The sequence below is a fragment of the Hyposmocoma kahamanoa genome, unplaced genomic scaffold (assembly GCF_003589595.1).
Source record: "Hyposmocoma kahamanoa isolate Upper Pololo Valley unplaced genomic scaffold, ASM358959v1 87, whole genome shotgun sequence".
NCBI lineage: Eukaryota > Metazoa > Arthropoda > Insecta > Lepidoptera > Cosmopterigidae > Hyposmocoma > Hyposmocoma kahamanoa.
The window spans coordinates 9,230,986-9,257,644 of NW_020654422.1; the positions used below are offsets into that span (position 1 = coordinate 9,230,986).

Here is a 26,659-nt window from a genome sequence, read left to right on the forward strand (position 1 = left end):
TCACTGAGCACGATGATTTAGTAGAACTCACACCCCTATGCCGAGCAAGGTTTGCGTACTTTGCATGATTATGAACTAGTTTTCAGAAAATTTAATTAAATGTGGTGTCTGCCGCAAACATGCTGAATTGCAAAAATATCTAGGTATTTTACCTTGAAACTAAGCTAGTGAATAAAGTACTATGTACTCGTACTATTAGAATTATTAGAGTACAAATTGATTATTGTTACGCTGGTACATTGCTGTACGTTGTATCAGCAATTCAGTACCAATGGCATATAGAAAAGCTTCGACACCGGCCATGGTTGAATATGGCAATCTCTGGAGTAGAGCATTGAGAATATCGAATATCTGCCCCAAATTATGCTGCGAATAATCAAACTACATCAATTATTCATTAGACATCTCGCAGGTGTTGACTGTGTATTAGTTATAGGTTATAGATAGGATAAATATTACATATCTATTCCTAAATATAACAAATGTGTACAGAACTGGAGACTGTTGGGATATGCATTTTTGATGTACAAATTAAAATCATTTTAGATCCGCTTTAGCTTGAAATTTCGAATCTTTATTTTGAATAGCTAGAGAAATGTCGGGAAGAAATGTAAATGCAAATTCTATAATAAATTTCTGTAAACTAATTTTTAACCAATTTAAACTCCAAATGAAATGTAAATCTCATCTGAACAAAACAACGTTTTGAGTAATTTACATTTTAGAACCTCTGCGAGGTTTGGCGGTAAATTTAATTACCGCGTTGATCAACGACAACGTACCTTGTCCCCACCCAATGAGCAAGCAATAGAAACTCATTATATCTCTCGTAGTGCTACTAATAAAAGGAAATTGTACGAAGTTAGTAACTAATATTATAATATTTTGCTTTTATTTATGCGTATAATATGGTATGGTATGGTGTGACGAGCTGGTGGATACGACATTTATGCGCTTATTTAGTGTGTGGCATATATGTATTGGTCCCAATACAATTCATCTGTATAAAATTTTATCCAAAAAATTAATAGACTGTCTGGGAAATCTACCTTGCCCAACGCATTATTAGCATAGCTATACAAAGGGGGAATGCTACCAGCATCTTGGGCATCTTGCCCAGGGGACCCAATTTGATTCGTATAATTTAACCCTAGTTTTACATTCTAGTATTTAAGTATTTATTGTATACCTTACCTGTATATTTATGAAAATAAAACAACAATTAACTTTCAATTTGTCATTTTCGAACAAAATTAAAGACTACTAACAAACACCTACGAATGAGAAAAATTAATTTACAGGAGTAATCCAATTTTCCCTTAATATTCTGAAACAGGGAAAACGTGTTGGTTCGATTTACTGTAAACCTGTGGGTCAGATATTAGGCAAGTACCTAAATGACGTAGAGGTGTGAACAGAGGGTGAAATGCCTCGAGCAAACAAAATATATTTACGGGACAATTTTTTCAAATTGTACTTACAATGAGAACAAGTTTCCTGTAAGGGTTTAAATAATAAAAAAATAAAATAAAAAATAAAAATAAAAACTATAAAAATAAAAAATAATAATAATAAAAACTGGTATAAGTAAATATAAAAACAACGCTTGCCTCTGTAATGACATCTTCCCGATTGCACAAAGTTTTACTTTCTAGTATTAAACTATAAAAGTTTATTTTATATATTTATAGCCTTGTATATTTATGAATATCAATAAATTGAACTAATGTATATATAAATACAAATAAACCCAATTCAGATATAAGGTATTGGGGTTTAAATCACCATTTATAATAACAGTAAAAGGCTCAATTTGTACCGAAATATTACTGTGCTTAATTCGCAGAAATTGTAAGCTTCGCTTGTAACTTATTGTCCAAATATTGTTTTAAAGGGCGCATCTGGGAACTTGTGGCCGGTTGCTGCCACTTTAGCAAATATTATGTGAACGAACGGAAGCAAAATGAACACACTATTATTTGATAGCAACACTTACAAACAACACCTAGCATTAAAAATCTAAATCAACGTTATAAATAAAAAACGCTACGATAAAGAATCGTGCCAAAGTGGTTTCGTTTAAAAAATGATGAAATCTACTGGGAGCGCGAGTTACGGTTAATTAGACTCCCTACATTAAATGGGTCAACCCACATTGTTTACTCGGTTACGGCATTAGCGTTTTTGTTTGAGCCTTTGGGAATTAACTTAATCCACTTAAAATTTTGCTATCGATTTTTAAAAGCTTCATCTACTAACAGTGCCCAAGGCACTTTTTTAGATTTAACGTTTTAGGCAATATTTTACTTTTTTTTATTATCTATGCTACATGTTTTATTTTGTATCTATCCTCTTCAGCTAATACAAAATTTAATTTTTCCTACCATACTTTCATTATCACCTTCACCGATCTATACAACCTACTAAAGCTGAACTCCTTCATACTAAAGCTGAACAAACATACGAGAATACTCAGTTTCAACGTAATTGATTGGTGTCTAGCCAATTATCAATTGAATACAATTAACAATTTAATTTCATTCATATTATACAAATTTATCGCTGTATCATGCCTGATTGCTATTGTGTGTTTGTTTATTTGTGTGCTAGATAGATACGTCTAGCACTATGACACAGTTGTCAAACTGTGGTATAATATTGAATGATTAAATTGTGATAATCAATCGATTCGTAATCCACGTTCGATAAGCCCAAAATTTCTTTCTCTTGTATATATTGAATTATATTGGTTATCATTGAGTGATTTGGTACCTTCACTTGATCCTGCTCCCCAGCGTACTCGATGCTCTGGAAGATAGTCCAGGTGTACCTTCTGCGTACCTCCATACGCGCCAAATACCGCCGGTACCACTGTTGGATCAGAATAGCAGCCTTCATCGCTGTAACAAATACTTTAGTTGATTGACGTTGATTTTAAGAGGTAAAAACCTTCACCTGTAAATTTCACTTGGGTATAATAATAATAATAATAGTTACACTATATAAAATCCCACTGCTGGGCACAGATCTCCTGTCACAATGAGAGAGCTTGGGCTATTGTTCCCACGCAGGTGATTGGGACCTTCACACAGATCATTAAATTGCTTTGCAGATGTGAACATCCTTACGATATTTCCTTCACCGAAAATCTTTATGCATGGCAAATTTAAAATTAAGTTTCCCACCTAAATTCGGAAATACTCAGAGGCGCAGTCCGAAATCGAACCCACGTCCTCTGTTTGAGAAGCGGTAGGTCAAACCGTTAGGCTGCCACGGCTTACTCAATTGCGTGGGTTTAAGCAAGTACGAAATAGTGAATAATCTACAAAGTGTATTTAAGTTGCATTTCCAACATTTTGCTCGGCTTAATGAATTTAAACTAGAATATTATATTCACGTACCGACCCAAATGGAAAACCGCAAATGTTCAAACTGTGACGTTATTCTTGGGAATTCCTCAAAAAGGAGTTGGACTTAGAAAGAGCTAAATGCTACTATGACCGAATCGTTCCGTCAAAGTCTTTAACCAGGAGTGCCGCTTTCTAAAAACACTTCGCTTTCCTTTCTGCCTGGAAGATAAGCTCGAGTAAATTGTGTTTATCGTTCCTCATCGTAGCCAAAATACAACTCGGTTTTCGTAATTTATATATCAGTACTACCCATAACATGGAATTTCCAAGGTTCTCTTCCTCGTACCTCGATTTAGTTGTATCTTGATACGTAGATTAAGGACTTGATTACGTATCAAAATACGCAACCTTTATAAGCCCTTTCTAGGACGGTCATCAAATTATACCCAAGTTTTAATATAGACAATTCACAAAAAATATACGAAATAAGTAACACTAAACCTTTTATTTTGTTAATATTTTTTTTTTATTTATTTAAAACAATAGAATTTACATAGGTATAATGTAATTGTACAGTGTTACAAAACAATTTTGATTTTGCCGCACGCTACCACACGTCATCTAGTCTATACAAGTATACATTACATTTAATGTTAAGTCGTAGTTATAAAGTAAACACTTAATTTAGTTGTAGGATAATTAATTAGGCATTCGATTTTTCCTCAAGGTGTCATCAACGAGTATAAATTACGCTAATAGGTGCAAGAATCTTATAACAATAGTGTTTTAGGCAATGTCGATGTTAAGTATCTTGGATATCTTTAGCTTTTAAATTGTGATGTGCTCTTTTCGTTTTTCTGCAAAACGGAATAAAATGTACACCAGCCCACAGTAACAATTTTTAATAAAATTTGTCGACATAATTTATTGTCGTTACAATGGACTGGATGAAGCTAATGAAATATAACGTTTCGATATTAAGCCCTTTGCGAACGACGTTTAATGTTTTAATTACTTCCACTAACAAAAATTTTCCACCTTATTCGAAATTTAACTGAGAATTTTCTCTAGAGTTTAAGTCAGAATGACATAAACTAACATAAAACTACATTTTAATACAAAGCAGATTATATCGATATATAGAAGGTATAAAAATAAAAAAAAGGATTGATTTTTTACTCGACTGGGACCCATATTAGAGCTATGGAGTTGACATCTTCCGAGGCCTGACGCCCTAAGCAGTTGCTTATAGGTTTAGATTTTGGTAGAGACTGATTGTAAGCGCTGGGAATTTCACAAGATAGGCTTTTGTAAAACTTCGCTAACGCGTATTGTCTTTACGATTCAAAGACTAATTTTAGACTGATTTAGTTGTGCAGCCTTTCCGATTGGAATCGAACGAAAAACTTTCTACGCCAGAGGCAAACGTTCCCCCAACTAGTCCGAGAATATTATTTTTATTAATAATTAGGTATTTGAAAGAAGTACAATATCTAATTTTAACTGCCTCAGTGGCCGAACTTTTGCCATGTAGGTTTGCCTCGCAGAGGTCCCGGGTTCGACTGCCATGCCGGGACAAATATTTGTAAGATCTACGTTTATTTATCTCGAGTTTGGGTGTAATTTGGGGTTATCTAGGTGTGACATACACCTAGACAATCCCAAACCTCATGGTACCTGTGTTACAGAGTTTCCCTAGTGCGGGACTACGAGTGTATGCGTTATTACTGTTATTTTTATCTATTTTAGACTCTCGCCTCTCCCGAAGCCCAAAAGATAAATTTTGAATTTTTAAATGGGAGAGGTGGTATTCTCCGGCATTGGCACAGTCGGCAGGGACTCAGGTTCAAGAACCGGCATACAATACGTGCCGTATCGAACAGGACCGCCTTCTGCACATGTGCTAAAAGCGACACGCCACAGAAATCCAACCGCCTCAAGCTGCCAGCGAAGCTGACTGGAATTAATCCGTTTGCGAATAAAACAATTGGGATTATTTCAGTGGAGGTCACATCCTACATGTCGGTGATCTCGTGCGCCAGATCGAGATACTTTTGACATTTCGCTTTCGGCTTTCACGAAACCCTCGTCGTGTGAGATGGTAACGTCCACAAGAAATACCCTCGACTGCGATCGATTCAATATCACAATATCAGGCTTATTCGCAAAATTAACATAATAATAATTATTATTAATTTTGCTGCCAAAATAGTTTCACTGCTAATCAGTGAGTAACCTACTGTATCTGCCAAAACTTTATGAAATTAAGTTGAATATATTTTACCACCATTATATAGAAAGCTTTTGGCATTTGTTTTTGAATTGTGCTTTCACACATTGAATATGCGTCGTCATGATTTAACAAACTTAATAGATTTCAGCGGCGAATTATACTTTTTATTGGATATTACTAAATAATAATAAATTTTATACGACATGGAAAAGTGCTATTATATTTAGCATTTTTGCGTTGAGTTTAACTTATGAAAACAGACTTTATCAATATTTCTTATTGTCAGCTTGTAATAGCGGTACGAACAGGAATATTGGCGAACCTTTGAACAGTGATAACGTAATTTTCCTTACGCCCAACTTCCCCTCTCATCTATCCCACAAACCCATTCAAGGACGTCACCGTACTGCTTACAGACAATTTTATTACGCCTTCGCTTTATTTACCGAAACCTAAAAATCGGTAAAATTGTTTAAAAAATCAGGTGTCTCATTATATTCCCTTAAAAACGTACTCATTACTTATTTATTTATTTATTCATTATGCCTGTAGTCAAATTGTCAATTGTGTGTATCGTTAGTCGTTTTTAGTGAAAAATAAACGGGATGTCACTGATACCATAATATCATATTTATTTTTGTTTGTTAGTGTGTATCGCATGTGCCTGGTTTGTGATAAATAAACCATTTATCTATCTATTTACCATTGAATTTTGAACCATATTTCATATTATAATATGAATTTTATTGAATATCACAATGTTTTACTACCATGATATTAAATTTTTCTTTTTTGCGAAATTACTCACTAGTTTGTTATAATTATTAATATAGATCTACCGCTAAGATAAATTTCTTCGATCCGTCTGGATATATCATATTACCTGCGAAAAAAAGAAAAAATCCTAAAATGATTTAGCCGGACAAGCACCTAAATCAGAAATTTTAGAGACTCTCCTGCTGGAAGCCGAAGCGATCGTAAACAGCCGTCTCCTAACACTTGTTCCGATGGATGCCAACACCGATGTTGCCTAAACGGACGTCGACCACTCACTCCTTTTCATTTTTTGTTAGGCGCTTCATCCGACTAAATCATTCTAGGATTAAATGACCGTGACCTTGACCTACGCTGGGTAGAGAATCCTCTCCGCCTGGGTAACCACTTTTCAAAGCTGACCTCCCTAAGCACGTCTGAATAGAGGAGTTGGTAATTATCGCCCAATTCTACCCTGGTAGACAGTGAGGTCAGAGTCGCAGACGTAGCGACTCGAGGCGGCGCGCTATGTCGTCCTCTGAAGAATACTACATATAGGTGGCCCCATCCTCTTCTCCGCCTGGACGATGTAGCGAATCAAAACAAATCTCTTTTGTATATATTTTATAGTCTCTTTAAGTTTTAGTTTTATACTTAAATTCTAAATTTAAACGTGATTCTTTTTGGCGCCTTTTTCTTGACTTTAGATAGCGATATCGTGTTTTCTAGTAAATTATTAAAAGCTGTAAGTACATTTGCTTGGTCTTGCTCACTCGTTGTTGGCACCCACCCTTTAACCTATTGATACAGTCCTCTACATATTTCTTTCTATAAACAAATATAATTATTTTTTTTAATATATAAGTGCGCATTTGACCTCCATCTCGCCTGATGGAAAGTGACGGTGAGGTCGACGATGGAGCATGCACATCTAAATAATGCCTACTCACTCTCGCCTTGAAATGACCCCAGCTATAACGTTCAGGGAACAAGTCTGCAGGCAGGGAATTCCACTCCAAAGCCGTTCGCTATATAAATGTGGAAGCGTAACGCTTCGTGCGAATCTTTGGAATATCCACAACATAGGAGTAGAACCCAAGCCTACGCCTAGTCCCCCGGTGATGGAAAGGGGAAGGCGGAATTAAATCGTGTAATTCCATCGCACATTCTCCTTGATATATCCTGTACAATAGCGACAAGCAGGCAACTTTACGGCGGTGTTGAAGGATCTGCAGCTTCGCCTCCACTTATTCCCAGACACCTATAAGTCTCTTGTCATGGTTGTCAATTGAATCCAAAGTGGTCAGTTGATATGTAGCAGACCCGTCCCAAAGGTGGCAGCAGTACTCCATGCACGATCAGTTTGTGCTTGGTATAGCTAAAGCAACTGTCCCGATGTAAAGTAACGCCCCACCCTGGAAAGGATCCCAAGCTTCCTTCCTGTATTTTTGGCCATGGAATCAATGTATCTGCCGAAATTCAAATTGGATGACAGGTCCATTCCAAGTAGCTAGAGACAGTCGGCTATCGGTATGGATATACCACGAAAAGTCGAATTCAGCTCATAGTGACTCCGTTTTGTGGAGAAAAGACACGCCTGCGTTTTGGTACCGTTAAATTTGACAAGATTGGCATTGCCCAATCGGAGACTGCCTGGAGTGTCAAATTTAACAGCTAACCATGGACTCTCGACAAGACTGAATTTCCCCTCCACTAACACTTGCATTGGTCAAGTACATATCTACAACTGTGCTGTATTCAGCATACGCAAAGGTACCTGGAATTAACATATCATTGAAATGCAGCAGAAAAAGTGTTGCAGACAGTACCCTGAACCCTAAGGAACCCTGAGGTTCTCCGGCCATCTAGCGCCATATGTTCGGAAGAGTAGCCTTCTAACACCACTCGAATCGAACGTTCACACCAGAAATCCAAGATCCAATTGCAAAGGTCAGTGAGAAGGCCATAAGAGGGAAGCTAACTTAAAAGGATTGCGTGCCTGACCCTGTCAAAGGCTTTAGAAATGTCCAAAGACACTGCAAGTGCTTCGCCTTGCTTTTCTATAGCCTCGCTCCATATGTGACAGGCATACACAAGAAGATCCGCAGTAGATCGCCCTCGTCGGAATCCGTACTGGCGATCACTGAGGAGGTCGTTGTCTTCAAGGTACGATAGGAGACGGTTGTTGAGTACACGTTCCATAGTCTTGCAGAGTATGGAAGTGAATGAGATAGGTCTATAGTTGACAGGGTAAGCTCTACTTTCCTTCTTTGGCACAGGTTGCACGTTTGCAAGCTTTCACGACCTGGGAACTACACCAGTCTCAAGTGAGAGGCGGTACAGGCGTGTGAAAACAGGAGATAACTCAGGCGCACAGTTACGCAGGACTATTGCTGGAATTCCATCTGGCCCGCTAGCTTTATTCACGTCTAGATTTCGTAGAGTTTTAAGTACCTCTTTTTGGCGTATACGAACTGGCGCCATAGTGTAGCCAGCCTGAGGTAAAGTAGGTGGTAGGTTTCCTGCGACATCCAAACGCGATCTCTCTGCAAAGAGTGAGGCATAGAGATTCGCTTTCTCTTCCGCAGTATGAGCCAGCGAGCCATCCGGCCTCAGCAGAGGTGGCAAAGATGGGCGACAATTATTAGATTTAAGTGCTTTGGCCAGGGACCAAAAGAATTTGCTGCCTGCTGGATAAAAGACAAGTTTGGCCCCTATCGGCGCACATGGTCGAACTTGGCCCTAAGTAACACACGCTGTTGCACTTCTTGGCGGCCTTATTAAAAGCTTTCTTCAAATTCGAGTACTCGGAGCTTTGCGTAGTCAAGTATCGGCCCAAGCTTGGTACGCGGACTGTTTATGTACTTCAGCACAACTACAATCAGCGTTAAACCATGGACGAGCTTGGGGTCCATTGCTTACATCAGAGTATGGTATGTAATACTCCATACCCAAACGCAAGACCTCGACTACAGCATCAGCACAGCGCGACGAGTCTCCTGAAATAAAGCACGCCTGTCCGGGATATGACGTAAAAAAATGGCGCATTTCGTCCCAATCTGCTAACTTGTATCGCCACACCCATCTCATGTCACCACTAGGGCCCTGATCGGGTGGGGAGTATACGGATACAGTTTTCATCAGACAATAGTCGGAAGTTCAGTGGAACCTACAACAACAGGGTAGCGGTCTGGATCAGTTGTTAACAGAAGGTCTAGGCAATTAGCCGAATGAAACTTAGCATCTGGGATCCTGGTGGCGCTACTGACGAGCTGGGAAAGGCTTAGCGTTAACGCAAGTTTACGCGTTTCTCTCCCAGCGTGCTCGGTCATCTGGTATGAGAACAACTATTCTTGATGGTGAGCATTAAAGTCCCCCAGAATGACTAGTTGTGCCACGGGGTATCTGAGCTGAGTCGCATCAGACGTCTCGCTCAGACATTGGAACAGCTTAGTCGTCTCCTGATCTCTACTGTGCGAGCGGTAGACACATCAATACACTATTTGTGTAACTCCTGTATCAACCAGGAGCCATAAATCAGAAAAACTCAGTGCCTTAAGGTCCTTGAGACGCTTGACACAGATGTCATCGCGAAAGTACGCACAGACTCCGGCACGAGGTACGAACCTGTGCTCCAGAGTATACCCGGGGTAGCTGAGGTACGCTGCGTCAGTCGGACATCTGATCTGCGTCTCTGTGAGGAAAAGCAACTGCGGTTTCAAGGTGGTAGTGGACCGAATCGAGATTTGAGTGCAAACGTCGGAAGTTAATGAGGTGCACTTTTAGTGGGAGGACATGCAACCACTGTGAATACTTTTCCATTTTTGCTTTTCATGCTTGTTTTTGGAGAAGTGAATAAAGGAGGAAGGCCGTTGAACGAGGCACTGCGTCGTGTTCAACCAAGCAGCAAGCTCATACAGCCACACGAGGGTACAATCGGTTTGGAGACCGCGGGGACGCCCGAACCCCCCCGGAGATAGTCCTCCACCTGGTCCTCTGTTCGTTCGGCAACCGGCAAGGTGGAACATTCCGGGATTTTTCGTTGGGTGGCGGGGCAGCCTTGGGCAGTACCTGGGCCCCCAACTCCCCACAGTCGGCCAGCTGTGCACCGTGGTTCGGATCCCGCTAGCCTTCAGTACCGAGTGCTCAGTGTGGCAGTGCAAGTAGCTACAACTCGTCGTCAGAGGCAATGCAACTGTTCAGACCCGACCTCCAAATGGCAACTCCCAAACACGAGTCGGAACACGGTAAAAACCATTTGGCGACTCGACTGCGTCGGGAGGGTGGGGACTTGCCACCGTCGAAGCCTACCACCAGTAGTTATTGCTCTTTAGCATCACCCAGGGGTCACTTGTAGGGTCTCGAGGGTAAACCTAAAGACGCGAGCAACATCAACCATGTATTCGTATTTTTTACTATTTTAGTTATTGAAAATCGTTACTACGAATCTTTAAAAAAAAATATTTAATACACATCGTCATATTTGTAGAGGCTGTTGTTCGAACATATTCATAAAACCTTTATTAAATTGTTACTTTTTACTTTACCACATTAAATTTTTATTTATCTTGCTTCCAGACTCAATTGAATTTGCATTAGGTACTTTACCTTAATTCGCTTAAGAGTTTATGAAATCTGAAAATACAAGTCCTGAATACGAAAGATTTATTTAAGGTCAGCATAAAACCTAAAATTTGTTCGTCTCTGAAAATATACGTCACGTATCTCATCCGCGACCCGACACGGCAGAGTTACATTATTTATGTCGACAACGTCAAAAACTAAATTAGCTTTGTGCTAGAAGATGTACATGCAATATTTACGTAGCAGTTTTTTTGTACAATTAAAGTTTAATTTACTATTACTGACAAATAGCCAACTATGCAAAAAGAAATTACCTACTCATATTAAACAATCCTATAACGGAGACCGCTCCTTACAGGCGCCGCTGAAGATTTCTTTTTTTAGTTTTACTGCAGAATATTCAACGTTTTGGTTGTTACTACTCAACTTTGTACACCGCTGAGCTTCAGGAAATTGCAAATTCGGGAAATACTTTAAAACTTAACACCGTGAAGAGAAAATTCTCAGTGTTTAATATAAAAGGAAGGTACTAAGAATTACGTACGAAGATAAAGTGGCAATAAACCTGTCCCATTTTGTCCTAAATCCTACAACTAAGGTGGAAGGGTTTATTGATTAGAGGGTACACTCTGGACCACGTAGGGATGTCTCAACCAAAAGAAAAGACATGGAAGACTTTTATCAAGTGTAACATTAGATAAAATCAACTATAATTTTTATCGTGACTCATCTGGGAACTTAAATAGCACTTATATACTTACTTCTCTCTGCCTTGGTCATGCTGACGTCATCCCGTCTCCAGAACTTGAAGAAAGGGGCGAGAGCCTTCATGGTACATTCTCCGTTTAAAACTCTCTTTCCCAATTTCTTCGGCACCTCCTGTTCTATCTCCGAGCTCCGACATGATGAGGAATCGTCGCCCAGAGACCGTGCCCGCCGTCCGCTGCGAAAATTGACGCATCCACATCCCTCGGCTAACGAAAACATGGTAGGACTTTTGTCCTTCTTATACTTCTTATCTCTTCGTTTTCGCGTACATCTTGGCTTTTTTTGGTGTGTCTTAGGAATGTTGGCTGACTTCTTGACAGTAACGTTGAAGAGCAAGCGTAACCAAGTCTGGCTGACTGGTAAAGATCTGAAAATAAAAAGTTTTGCTAAGTATACACCTGTTCGACAAAACATAGCGACACTTAAGAACACCACGTTTTAAATAGGTCAAGTTCCTGATAAGGAACGGATCTCTCAAAGTCAGACTATCTTGTTATTATCTTTTTGCTGACGGTAGTTTTATACCTATGCTTTAACTTAGTAGACAATTTCACGTAGTCTCATTCTATAGTTAATAACATTGTCAACGTCTTATAATCTACATAAACCAATAAAACATAGCCCTGTTTTATAATTTATGAACTTATTCTCATAAATCTGGATAATTTATGATGTCCTACATTCAATCAATGTGGAGAGCGTGTTTAGAAATACGTCAAGTTACGCCAACATCACTAATTGCATATACATATGTATGTTATAATATAAATGTTTACTCTGGTACGTTTATTTTAAAACCTAACCTAAATAACAACTAAACGTCGTTTTAATAATATTTCTATTTGTTCAAAAATTTATGCCATGGTGAACTTTAACATTATGAATGACTGAAATTAAGAAACTAGCACAACTTTTTTATTTGGAAAATGTGACGGTATTTTATCCGAAGTATTTAACATTGTTTAGAAAAGGTGTAAAATTAGCTCTGTAATTTTATATAAAAATTAAAATACAGGTCGACGTTTGTACATGAGAGAATGAACAATACTTTAGCAAAATATTTTCGTTGAACCTTTCCAGGGCAGAGTGAGCAAAATTTATCCAAAAGTTTGCAACATTGACTCTATAGAAAGGAGTTACACCTTTGTGACTTGTAAATAAAAGTAGACGCCCAGATTTATTCTAGAAAAATATATCGTCGCTGGAAAAGTGAAAGTACTAAAGCGCCATTTTGGCCTTTTGTAGGTTAGTAATTTCGCTTTTCCAGTGACGATATTACATTCATGTTTGTTAAGATATTATTAAGATTATTTTTATTCAACTTACTAACGTTTTATACTTCTAAAAAATTACTTAGGTATCTAAGAGAAATATGAAGTCGCTGTGGGTATTTTATCTTATCAAATACTCGGATTGGATAGCTATATCTATGCCATAAAAGCTTCAAGCAATCGCAAAAACGCTTTTGCCCCAGCTAGTCTCTTTATCGTAGACAGCTCCGGTTGAAATGTCTGTCGTGAACTCGTTTTGCTTTATTTCCCTGGGGTTTTATGTGTTGAAGGCCCATTCCCTCCACAGGGATATAAGCTTGCAAACTATTCAACTACGTTGTTAAATATTCATTTACATAACATTTTTAATATCATTGAAACACGATCAAACATAGAAGTGAAACTTAGGTTTGTACTAAATACCCTATAATTTTTTCGTATCTTTTTCTATTGAAGATTAATTTATCTAAATAACTGAATAAGCACTACTCACAAACCTCCCAAATCAGAGAAAACCGAACCGAAATAAGGAAATGGAAACCCAACTGCGAACGTTAGTTCGAAACGTGGAGAATTATCATTCATATTGAGAATGTACCTACATTTATATGTTGACATATTCCAAAACAAATAATATCGTCAGGTACGATTTTGGTAGGTAGGTTCCGACGATAGGAATTTTATTACAAGCGTTTACATACATAATCGCTAAAAAATTAAAAAATCATCAACCCATTTATATATAGATTTTTGATGTAATAAAATGTAGCCTTTGCTACATTTAGCATACTATAGTCAAGACACGCAGCAAACACATAGTTCCTCTGAAACATAAAACGTAGCAAACGATTTATACGTGACCCGCAAATCAAAAAATTCTTTCTTCGCTAAAATATGACACCCATATGTACTTCAACGGGTCATAAAATTATGTGAAGGTTTAACTAATTTGCCAATATTGCAATATCAGAACACTAAGGGAATACGTTTCAGTTTGTACTATACAAACTGAAACGTATTGCCTCAGTCGGAATTAGTTCTACATTGACAAATTGTTGTGATTTATTAGGAGTTCGTGATTGTTTGGTCCAAGATAAACTTCCGAGAGCAGTTACACCTTATGTTTATTCGAGTGTTTCTTCCAATTGGCAATATTGTAGTTTACTGTCTTTTTATCACATGCGATTCTCTGTCAGCAGGTCGCAATTGCAATCTTTTTTGACGTGTTTAATCTTTTTTTATTACTAAAAACTATACATCAGTATAGTATATCACGGAAAGTCGATCGAGTCAGGTCGAAGGGACTCCGTTTTGTGGAGCATAGACAAGCTTGCGTTTTGGTAGCGTTCCTCACCACTGAAGTACCTGTCTGCAACGTACTGTCATCAGCATACGCGAAGGAAAGAATTAACATACCGTTTATATGCAGCAGAAAGAGAGTTGCAGACAGTACGGAACCCTGAGAAACTCCATCGCCATATGTTCGGAAGAGTTGTCTTCTAAGACCACTCGAATCAAACGTTCGCTCAAGAAATCTGTGATCTAATTGCAAAGGTCAGTGGGAAGCCCATAGGAAGGTAGCTTGCATTGAAAAGCTTGCGTGTCAGATGCTGTCAAAGGCTTTAGAAATATCCAAAGACATTGCAAGTGCTTCGCCTTGCTTTTCTATAGCCTCACTCCATATGTGTGACAGGCATACATAAGAAGATCCCCAGTAGATCGCCTTTTTCGGAATCCGTACTGGCGATAATTAATGACGTCGTTGTCATCAAGGTACGATACAGAATTACTATAGAGTTGCCTCTACCAACTGTAGAGTTGGCAGGGTCAGCTCTGCTTCCTTTTTTGGGCATAGGTTGCACGTTTGCAAGCTTTTACACCCTGGGAACTACACCAGTCTTAAGTAAGAGGCTATAGAAGCGGACAGGAGACAACTCTGGCGCACAGTTACGCAGAACTATTGCTGGAATCCCATCTGGCCTGCTGCCTTTATTCACGTCTAGACTTCGCAGAGCTCTAAGTACCTCGTTTTGGCGTAAGCGAACTAGCGCCATAGCGCAGTCAGTGTGAGATAAAGTAGATGGTATGTCTGCATCAATGATTGAAGTGAAGACTTATACATGGATACCTACTACTTTGATTAAACAACCCAAATATTGTAATTTACTGTGTCTCTCGCTAGGCACTGTTTTCTCTCTGTTTGTCGGTACTCTAAGTTAGCAGTGTATAGATTAAGTATCCCTCTCTATGTATACTCCTACCTAGACAACATTGTATTCAGTACAGTGTATACATAAGTGCACATTCTTTTTTTTATGATATCACGTAACGGGACGAGCAAGTCGTGCGCCTGGTGGTAAGCGACATCCTTATCAGTAGGAGTTACAGTACCACTCAGAGCTGTACGTATCAAAGATTTGGGAGTCACTACTTCCGCCGCGCCCATCACTCTGAGACAGTAAGTTGACAAGTCCCATATGCCTGTAATTTCACCAGCACCCTTACTATTCAAAACAGGAACACAGTAATGGTCATATTACTGCTTGGCGGCAGAAATAGGTAAGGTTGCAGTACTTCCCTATACGAACTCTTTCACAAGGAGCTCTATTTTTAAAGAGAAATGTATGAACGAAATAGTACAGTCAAATGTGTAATGCTTCTTAAAAACTCGACGCGACGTTGCTCCCTGGTTCGGCCGAATTAGCTCGAACGACGAGAAAAAATCGGATTTAAATCAATTAATTATAAACCATGTGCCTACATAATATTTGTTACGAATACACATAGCATGTTCACGTAAAATGTAGGGAATTACTCGGGTCAGCAGCCATAAAGAACAAGGATCAAAAGGAGTGTGCCGGTCGTAGGGACCGCCTCGTATTACGACCTCTGTCCATAATTACCTACTAAGCGGACCCAAAATGGGTCTTGTATAACTAGAGCTTTTAGTAAAGCACTGATTCAGAAAATCGGAAGTAGAAGGGATTGCAATAAATTAAAGAATATATACATATATTATATACACCGAGACATAATACCTGGCGCAATGTTTCTTATAATTAGGATTTGACAACACTTGCTAATTGGAAGCAGACCAGAAATTTTGCTTTAAAACTTTTTAAAAGCGTGGAAAATATAATGTCTGTAAAAACTATTGTCAACATATGGTGCCGCACGGTTTTTTTGTATAATTATGAATTATATAATTATACAAAAATTGCGCATATTGCACCACATACGGGCACCGTGCTAACTCGCCGCAACATTACACACACTGTATTGACTCGCAGCAGTCACTACAAATCTTTTTTTGTATATATTTTATACAGTCAAGCAGTTTAGTTTTAGATAGAAATTCTAAATTTAAATATGTTTGTTTATGGCGCTTTTTTTACTTTGTCATTATTTTTCTCTGTGTTTCATTCGTAGCTTTACTTTATTGGTTTTGCATACGAAATGAAACTATATTTTCCATGTCCAAATAGCGTGTATTTGTTTTCTCAAACAAACCTTTTTTAAAACCAAGATTTGTTTAAAAAATCAAAAATAGTTTATACAGTCCGCTACACACGGAGCACCACAGAACCGCGCGATTTGTGAAAGGGTATACACGTTAAGCTTAACCTTCGCCACACCGCATCATCAAAAAAAAGTCATCAAAACGCGCATCTGCGCATTGGCACATGACGCATACACCGCAGGGTGCCACACGCGGTACCTTGGTGCTTTATTATGATCCCAATGTACATCTTTAACAGAGTTAGAGAGTATACACATTCAATCAGAGATCGGAATAAGATTTCGCTCTCTAAATGTCTAAGCGTCGTATTCCAGAACTCTACTCAATGCTCAAGTCAGGATTTGAGTATGATTCAAACCACTCGAAATCGTACTCAAGTCCCTGTCATTAGGGTCGTATTTCCAGTGCTTGTGTTTCCAGTGCAATCCTGACTTGAGCATTGAGTAGAGTTCTAGAATACGACCCTAAATGTCAAATATTATTAATGTAATAAATACTACTACTTACCACATAAGATTGGGTTTTGAGAAAAATACATATTAATATGAAATCAATGAATGTTTGACACAGGTTTTTTAAAATAAAACGCGCTCAGAAATATCATAGGTAATTTCATTGTAAATTTATTGTTATCAAGGCTTGGTTCACGGTTGAAATGGCGTTGAAGCGTTGCTGAAAGAAATGAGCCGTAAATAACGCCAGTTCTTTGTTTGAGTTTTACGCGACTATTTTCAGGAAAATTCTTAAAACGTAAACACATAAAGAGACGTCGTTAAACGCGATCCCTTTAGATCCAAATGCTGGAAAGTGCTGGGTTTTTTAAACTTTAATTGATATTATTTTTTCCTTTAAAGTCCATGGCTCAAAACCACGGGTCTTAATTTTCAATTTTAATACTGCAGAGACAACTTTGCAACACTGTTCTTTTTGCAATTATGGTAGTACTAACATTTGCTTCGATTGTGTACAAAATAAATGTAAATTCTACATAGGCTACACGTCTATTTTGCAACTGGTCAGCAAAATCAAATAAACGGTTAATGTTAAAAACAACTTTAGTTACTCTTACTCCAATTACTGGAAAAGTTGTTAACCAAATAAAAGGTTATCGCTTATTAGGGAAAGTCCGTAGTTCCAGCGCGAGTTTGAAATATAAAACCCGCAAATATAAACTATATGGGTAACGGAACTACTTTCAGAATTGCGCCATTAAATTAAATTTGAACTAAAATCATCAAAATTTAGACTATTGTTATATTCTTTAATAGGCAAAAGAATAATGGTTTCATTAATACATACATAATTAAAAATAATGAAATTGTTAATATTCTTTAAATCCACGCGAACCGTTATGCTTTCGCGTTCATTAAAAGTACAGCTAAGGAGTGGGACTAGTTGCCGTGTTCTTTATTTTCCAAATTAAAGAGTTTGGATAACAGAACATGTTGCATACAAATTTTAGGCGAGCGTGTGGTATTCTCGTCCACAATTATTGCACTTTCCTTTAGGGAAGTTTTTTTATAATATCAAGTTGTAAGCTACATGCCTGTCCAGAACAGGTACAGAGCTTTAAATCGCAAAGATCTGTTGGGCACTGCTATTGCACCTGTCACCCTCAGACATAAGTTGATAAGTACCATGTACCATTCACCAAAAACAACCAAAACGTTAACGACAAACGTAAACTTGCTTTAAATTAAAACAAAACACAAAACGCTCAAACCAACAAAGTATCAATTGTACAACTAGCATAACAGTTTTATTATCAAACTGGACGTGGCAAACTTTGGATATAACTGTGCAAAACAACTTGTTTTATCGACTGTTATTGTTTACCTGTGATAAAAAACTTCGAACGAAAATGTTCTGCTGACCAAACAAAACTTATTTTAGAGCAAACGTAGCGTATATTTTTGTGACCTTTTTCTTAAATACGTGTAAACAAGTAGACAGTAATTGATGACAGTAGTTTAGGCCCATCGGTATTACTTCAGAAGCAAATTTTCCGTATCTCATTTATATATACTTCCTTAACTATAGTAAAGTGAAGTTCTAATACAATGAAAAGACGCAGCATGAGTAGACGCTCATGACCCCCAGATGTGTTTTTGCTATTTATAATTACCTTGAGCATCGCAAGCCATAAAACGAAACTGGTGTTCATATAAATGGATACAACTGTGTTTCTTCGGAGAACCTATGTCTCTCACATTTACTGTGGTATCATGACTCAATATCTTAAAACGAGCCCTATACCCAGGGCCACACTAGGGTCGGGCTCGGCCTGCGGCGCGTGGTCGGCTTCAGTTTATGGGGTGTGGTTATGCTCTTCGTTGGCATAGTGATTATGTACTATGGGCGCTTAATGAGGAGGTTTCAGACTCGATCCCTGATTTGAACCAAAAAACTATTTTTAAATTGGTTCTGGTCAGGGTATTCTGGGTATTGCCCTCAGAATTATCGTTACTGTGGTACTCACAGTACAGGAAGTTGCCTACTTTGAAATCAGAAATTTGGCGTGATTGTCTGGCATTTTTCCTTAAACTTCTCTTTTTGGCATAGCATCCAAGAAAAAAGAATCTAACAGGGAGACGATCGAGATACAACAACGCTATAAGTATCTTATTTCCGCTACATCGGGAAGTATGCCTTACATTTTGAACAATTGTGAAATCTTGTACCGTAATAGAGTCTCCGTATACTACCTACGCAAGGTAGCGTGCGGGCGCTTCGGGCTTCGCCCTCCGCTATACCTCGGCCTACGGCCGTAAAAAGTAAAAAGTAAATTTTGACCGCAAATTATTATTAAACGGCCATAAAGATCCCCGAATGCCGATTTTGAGCTAAATTAGAGCAAATTTCCATCTGCCGCCAAAAAGTTTGTATGGCAACCATATTAAAAAATGGCGAAAAATAAATGTTCACCACAAATTATTATTAAACACCCATAGACTCCCCCACATGCCGATTTTCAATCGAATTAGAGTAAATTTTCATCTGCCGCCAAAAAACACTTCTATGGCAGCTATATTGAAAAATGGCGAAAAACCAATTTTCATCACAAATTAATATCAAGCACTCCTAGGCACATATGCCAATTTTCAAAGGGATCTGAGCAATTTATTTTCGCTTCTGTGACGGCCATTTTTGAAAATGGCGAAAAACACATTTTGAGCACAAATCATTATCCGGCATTTCTAGTGGCCTTCACATGGCAATTTTCAGTCGAATCAGAGCAAATCTCTTTCGGCAGCTATTTTTAACGAAAAAAACACTAATATGGCAGTCAGTATTAAAAAATGGCCAAAAGAAATTATTGACCCTAAATTTCATAATTTAATAATCAATCATAGTAATGATTGATTATTAAATTATGAAATTTAGGGGTCTTTAGGAGTCCTTAATCATGGACTCCTAAAGACCCTCGCATGCCAATTTTCAGCCCGATCGAAGCAAGTTTTTCTTCGGCCGCCATTTTGAAATCGCCATCTTCAATTTTTTTTTAACCTAGGCAGTTAACCAGTATTACCCTCTATGACATTCCTTCGAGCACCTCCTACCTATCTCTAATAGTTTCCGTGATAGGAGGCTTTGAAATTTGTATGGTGGCCATCTTGTTTATTTGAATTTTGAACATTTTTTACTTTCCGCGGAAATTGACCAGGATGTATCTCATAAAAATGCACAAAAATCCCCCCAATGTATTATAATTTTTCCACATTCAGGTCTTCTGATATTTGATTATTTGCTTTGGAATCTATCCGCGTACAACGATATAAATATCTTTTTTCCACCATATGTATGCGTTCTATTTCTATCAGTGAGTAAGAACTTGTAGCTTTATATATATAACTAGGTGGCGCGCGTTGCGCCGGGCCGCTGAAGCGGCCCGCGAGGGCTTTCTATGTATCTGGTGACAAATTGGGAGTTGAACTTCAAATTTTAGTAGAGAATTCTTTTGACTTTGAGTGGGAGTAGCGGCCATTTTGTTCTGCGAATTTTGATTTTTTTTACTCCCAGTAGAAACTGCCCAAGGTGTGGAGCAACATTTTGGAGACCTTAGGGCTAAAACGTATACTTCGCCCGTGCAGCTGGGGTCCTACCTGATGTGGAGCACTTTTCGAAGGTTTTGGTACTTTCTGATACTCTCCAAATCAACCCAACCATAATTCGCATACATTACTCTTATATACCCGCTCTTCTTCTGGGAGAAAAATGCTGGTCAAAAAACCGAAAATTCACTTGTATGGCGGCCATATTGGAAAATGGCGGGATCCAAATTTCGCTCGCAGATACATACTATGAACCTCCATGCATGATCGGTTGTCAAATAAAAAAAAAAATCGGAGCACTTTTATTTCGGACCGCCATTTCGAGTCCGCCATCTTGAAATTTTTTTTACCTGCAGTTGGCTCGTACTATTCTGTACGACATTTGTTTGAGCGCCTCTCATCTATCTCCAACACTAGCCGAGATGTGGGCCTCAAAGCATAGTTGACGGTAGAAAATGTATGGCGGACTTGTTGGAAAATGGCGAAATCGAAAATTTGACCGCATATTTTTGTTACGAGCACCTACACATGAAAGCGTATAAAATTTCAGCCAGATCGGAACACCTTTATGTCGGGCCGCCATCTTGAATCGGCCATTTTGAAAAAATAATTTCAACATCCAGTTAGATCCTGTTGCCCTCTACGATATTAGTTTGAGCACAATCTATCTATCTCCAATAGTTTCCGAAGTACAGGCCTCCGAAATTTGTATGGCGGCCATCTTGTTTATTCGAATTTTGAATTTTTTACTTCCGGTAGAAACTGCCCAGTGTTGCGGCCATTTTTAGTTTGACAACCCTGTCTGTAGGTGTTATGCTTTGGCCGCGGTGCCGGAGTCCCACCTGATGCAGTCCATTTCTCTAAAATTTCGAATTTTTCTGGTACTCACCGGAGCCATCCGATCACGACTCCCGTACATCATTTTAACCCACCGTGATTCCTTCTGGGAGAACAACTATCTAAATCACTGGGTCAGTCAGTCAGTGGTAATTGAGCTTTAAATAATATAATAATAATAATATACACAATATATAAAACCTTACTACATTCTATTTGTCAGATTGGAACATTAATAACATGAAAGACTACTAACGAATGTCTAGGAATGAGAAAAAGACATTTACAGGAGTAATCCAATTTTCCCTTAATATTCTGAAACAGGGGAAACGTGTTCGTTCGATTTACTGTAAACCTGTGGGTCTGATATTAGGCAAGTACCTAAATGACGTAGAGGTGTGAACAGAGGGTGCAATGCCCCTAGCAAATAACAGATATTTATGGGATTAATCCATTCAAATTGTACCTACAACGAGAACAATTTTCCTGTAAGGGTTTAAATCCAGACTCATTACATTGTAATTAATAATAACAACTAGTATAAGTAAAAAAAAACAATGCTTGCCTCTATAATGATATCTTCCCGATTGCACAAAATAATTAATCATATAATTACTTTTGTTTTGCAGTGTGAGATAAAACAATGAAAATAAATAAAAGAAACCTGAGATAAACAACCATCATATCGATTCCTAAATCAAAAAATGCAATTGTCCCTTGGTAAAGCATAATATATTGTTTAACGGCGCAGAGAATATACGATCTCCTTGGCCTGAATAAGTTTATTTTAAGACAATGTTGTCCAGCAACATACAGTAAAAACAAATAACCTAATAACAATGATCTTATATGTGTTTATACCCAAGATATGTTACATTCATAGTAACCGACACGTTTTAAATCTGTCGCATAACATATATAAACTTTTTCAAAGAATCGTGTCATTTTTATTGACGGGGTACAGATGATTATGATTATGATTTTGTTAAACAGAGTGAACATTTCGAAAAGTAGGTGAGAATTAAAACATATTGGAAAAGAAAAACAAATTTATTTTGTTATTAAACAAACGTGAAAAATATTGATAAGATTTGTTTGTTGTGTCCCTATCCTTTTAACATCATCAATATTTCAGCCGAAAAATGTCTATATTATAGAGCTTCTCCAAAGACCGCCACTTGTTATATAATAACAAAAATTAATATAAATTAAATTTACATAATTGTTCTTTCGCTATTAAACATTAACATTATTTGGTCTATTGATCAAATCAAAGCGAAAATTAATTAGTTTTCAATTGTCTGTTTTTCATATATTCAAACGAGAAATGATTGTATAATGTAAGGTAGCATAAAAACGTACGTTACAAATCTGTATAAATAATAGAAAGAATAGGTTTCCCGACTACAACATAGTCATTCATCTGCCAAATTGATGATTTTGCAGCCAACAATGCACCAATCTGCTATCTCTATCTTCAATTAGCTATTGTTATTTATTAAAATAAAAAGAAAAATAAATAAAATATAGCAATTATGTAAATATTTTTGCTAACTTACGTATAGTATGTGATTCCTAGTGTTTTGTTTACTTTAACACGGTACTTAGTGCATTTTCAAACTAAACACGACGGCATTTTTCTTAAAATGACGCAACTTTACAAATGTCAGGTTCGTCTTTTTGCTCGACCCAGCAGGTCTTTTGACTGAGATTCGAATCTTCACTATGGGGACGCTGGTAACACATCTGCCTTTATGGTATATAAGATATAACCTATAACGAAAAATAATGAACACCCCCCAGCTAGACGATTCAGTTTAGTCAACGCTTCAAAGGTTATCGAAAAGCAAGAAGTCCCTGCTAAAATGGTCGTATATTTTTACAAAGCAAGACACGAGTATTACGTCCAACGATGTTCGACGGAAATCCATTGAATATTATATTTACGCGATGGACTAAAGCAATACCTGTGTAAAATATGCATGGCAAGATGCCAACCTGTTATTTCCATTCGTAACATAAACACTAAATAAAAATGTTTTCTTTAATTTGACGTGCGGCTAGAATAGATTGGAAAATAAATACCTACTTCATAATTATCATGAAACACAATACATGTTAATTTACGTACCAAAAGCTAATAAAGGCATAGAACACAAAAACATATGGGTGGCTGTAATACTACCTTGATTTAGAGGATATCTGAAATATATTTTCCATTTATAATTTCGAAGAGCGTTTTCTAAACCTCTGCCTACACAAAGACGATTTTCAATTTATTTTATTAGAACTACTTAACTTGTTCAGAACTGAGATATTTTTTTTTATATTGCCACGAGTATTAAAAACTAGATTTCTTGGTTAACAGTGGAGTATTTAACAAGTTTAAAATGCTTTGCATTAATGTTAAAAATAGGCATATAATATAGTCAAATCAGAAAACATAATGAAATTCATTTAGCAATAAAATTGCTACTGATATAGAAAATCAGTTCAAAAGAAATGATAATAGTCGTCTGTGGCAACTTAATCTTTGACGCCCTACCAGCTACAATTTATTATAATCGTGTCGCTGAAAACGGGGCTGAGCAATCGCTTACCACTGGCTTTTCAACCTTTAACGAGACATTATGTTTATTTGTACGTTAATTGATATTTCAAAAATCGAATTACAAATCAAATCATTTATTTGCTACAAACATTGTGCTCAACATAACAAAATAGTATAGTGAGTAGGAACATGTTTCGGCAAAAATAAGGTACGCATGCAAAATATTGGTTGTCATATGGTCAAATTAAATTATATAATCAGTATTACATTAATAATACGCATATTAATAATAATAGTCAAAGGTACTTAAATTTATTTAAATTCTTCTCTAGTAATATCTCTACATAGTATACTTTCGTTTATATAGTAATATCTACGTCTCTTCTACGTGAATATAGTAGATTCTCCCCGGTAATAAAATATTTATTTTTAGCTACTTCATCACTAGGTAAATTAACTCACAAATTGCTACGCAAAAAGTGTTAGGCGTATATTTCTTAATAGGGCGTACACCAGCGTACACAATACATTTGCAGGTTCCCTATTTTTATATTAAATATATCGATTTCCAAAGTTGAAATGAGAGTACAAACATGATGTGACTTAATTATACGGGGACCTACAAAAATGATAACGAAAGTAAAGGTGAATTGTGATCGAAGTAAATTTCCATTAACTGTATTTGAAAATTATACCACAAGCTATGTAATAGGGCTATTAAAGAGTAAGCTTGATTTATCGCGGTAACTATAGCTCTTAACAGAACTATCTATCCAATCACGAGATTGAATCGTGTTTGCATGCGTTTTTCTTCCCATTTACCATTGTGTTGGGATACACGTTTATCACAACATCAACACAACAAACAATATCTATAGATAAATACCGATACGCAAAAGATTTACGATATTTTTCTCGTAGACTAATAAACAAGTGAAGCGAACGTGGAATACATACCAATGTAGTATGTATGATATGGGCATGAATTTAGTCGAGTTTATTCGATTTTCTCAAACAGCTTTCATAACTGATCACATCTATAAAATTTGCAGATATATCATGTACCTTACTACTTTTGCCACAGAAATTAAGTAAAACGTACTCTCGAATTATTTATACAATATTTGCTGTACATGTGATTGAAAAGGTCAGAACTGAAATTTTAAGTAACTGCAAATAAGGTCTCGACAGAAGCAAACTTCAATATGGAACCGCTTTTTACACAATCAGTCGTCTGATTCACAGTATTTACATTATTTATTCTCTTTGCCGGACTGACAAACGGTCCAAATTGCAACGGATTTTTATTTTAATATTTTTTGTAAAATATAAGTGCGCATTTGACCTCCATCTCACCTGATGGAAAGTGACGATGAGGTCGAAGATGGAGCATGGACACCTAAATAATGCCTATTCACTCTCGCCTTGAAAAGACTCAAGTTATAACGTTCAGGGAACTAGTCTACAGGCAGGGAATTCCACTCCATAGCCGTTCGCCATATAAATATGGAAGCATGCGAATCTTTGGAATATCCACAACATAGGGGTGGAACCCAAGCCTACGCCTAGTCCCCCGATGATGGAAAGGGGAAGGCGGAATTACACGATTATACGGAATTAAATCGTGTAATTCCATCTCACACTCTCCGTGATATATCCTGTAAAATACCGATAAGCAGGCAATTTTACGGCGGTGTTCAAGGATCTGCAGCTTCGCCTCCACTAATTCCGAGTCACGGTAGTTATTGGTACGGTTGTCAATTGAATCCAAAGTGACCAGTTGATATATAAAGACCCATCCCAAAGGTGGCAGCAGCACTCCATGCACGATCGGACTTGTGCTTGGACCAGCTGAAGCAACTGACTCGATGTAAAGTAACTCCTCACCCTGGAAAGGATCCTAAGCTTCCTTGCTGCATTTTTGGACGACAGATCCATTCCAAGTAGCTGGAGACAGTCGGCTATCGGTATGGATATATCACGAAAAGTCGGATTCATCTCAAGGCACTCCGTTTTGTAGAGAACAGATACGCCTGCGTTTTGGTAGCGTTAAATTTGACAAGATTGGCATTGCCCCAATCGGAGACTGCCTGGAATGTCAAATCTAAACGGCTAACCATGGACTCTCGACATGACTGGATTTCCTCTACACTGACCCTTGCATTGGTCAAGTACCTATTTACAACTGTGCTGTCATCAGCATACGCAAAGGTACCTGGAATTAACATATCATTGATATGCAGCAGAAAGAGAGTTGCAGACAGTACGGAACTGTCTGCAACCCTGAGGAACTCCGGTATCTATCGCCATATGTTCGGAAGAGTAGCCTTCTAAGACCACTCGAATCGAACGTTCACTCAAGAAATCCGCGATCCAATTGCAAAGGTCAGTAGGAAGGCCGTAAGAGGGAAGCTTACTTAAAAGGATTGCGTGCCTGACCCTGTCAAAGGCTTTAGAAATGTCCAAAGACACTGCAAGTGCTTCGTCTTGCTTTTCTATAGCCTCGCTCCATATGTGACAGGCATACACAAGAAGATCCGCAGTAGATCGCCCTCGTCGGAATCCGTACTGGCGATCACTGAGAAGGTCGTTGTCTTCAAGGTACGATAGGAGAAGGTTGTTGAGTACACGTTCCATAGTCTTGCAGAGTATGGAAGTGACTGAGATAGATCTATAGTTGACAGGGTCAGCTCTACTTCCCTTTTTTGGCACAGGTCGTACGTTTGCAAGCTTCCACGAC

At 37.8% G+C, this 26,659-nt stretch overlaps 1 protein-coding gene across 2 annotated transcripts in view; it reads right to left on the reverse strand.

The window, feature by feature from the left end:
* The window catches only part of LOC113235129 (serine/threonine-protein phosphatase rdgC), a 96,970-nt gene that overhangs the window by 25,284 nt on the left and 45,027 nt on the right, over window positions 1-26,659 (reverse strand). For both annotated transcript variants that reach the window (XM_026470718.1, XM_026470717.1), the window contains exons 2-3: window positions 11,682-12,055; window positions 2,773-2,900 (exon numbers count right to left, since the gene is read on the reverse strand). In XM_026470718.1, coding sequence (XP_026326503.1) covers window positions 2,773-2,900; window positions 11,682-11,907 — 354 coding nt within the window. In that variant the 5' untranslated portion in view covers window positions 11,908-12,055. The remainder of the gene's footprint in view (window positions 1-2,772; window positions 2,901-11,681; window positions 12,056-26,659) is intronic.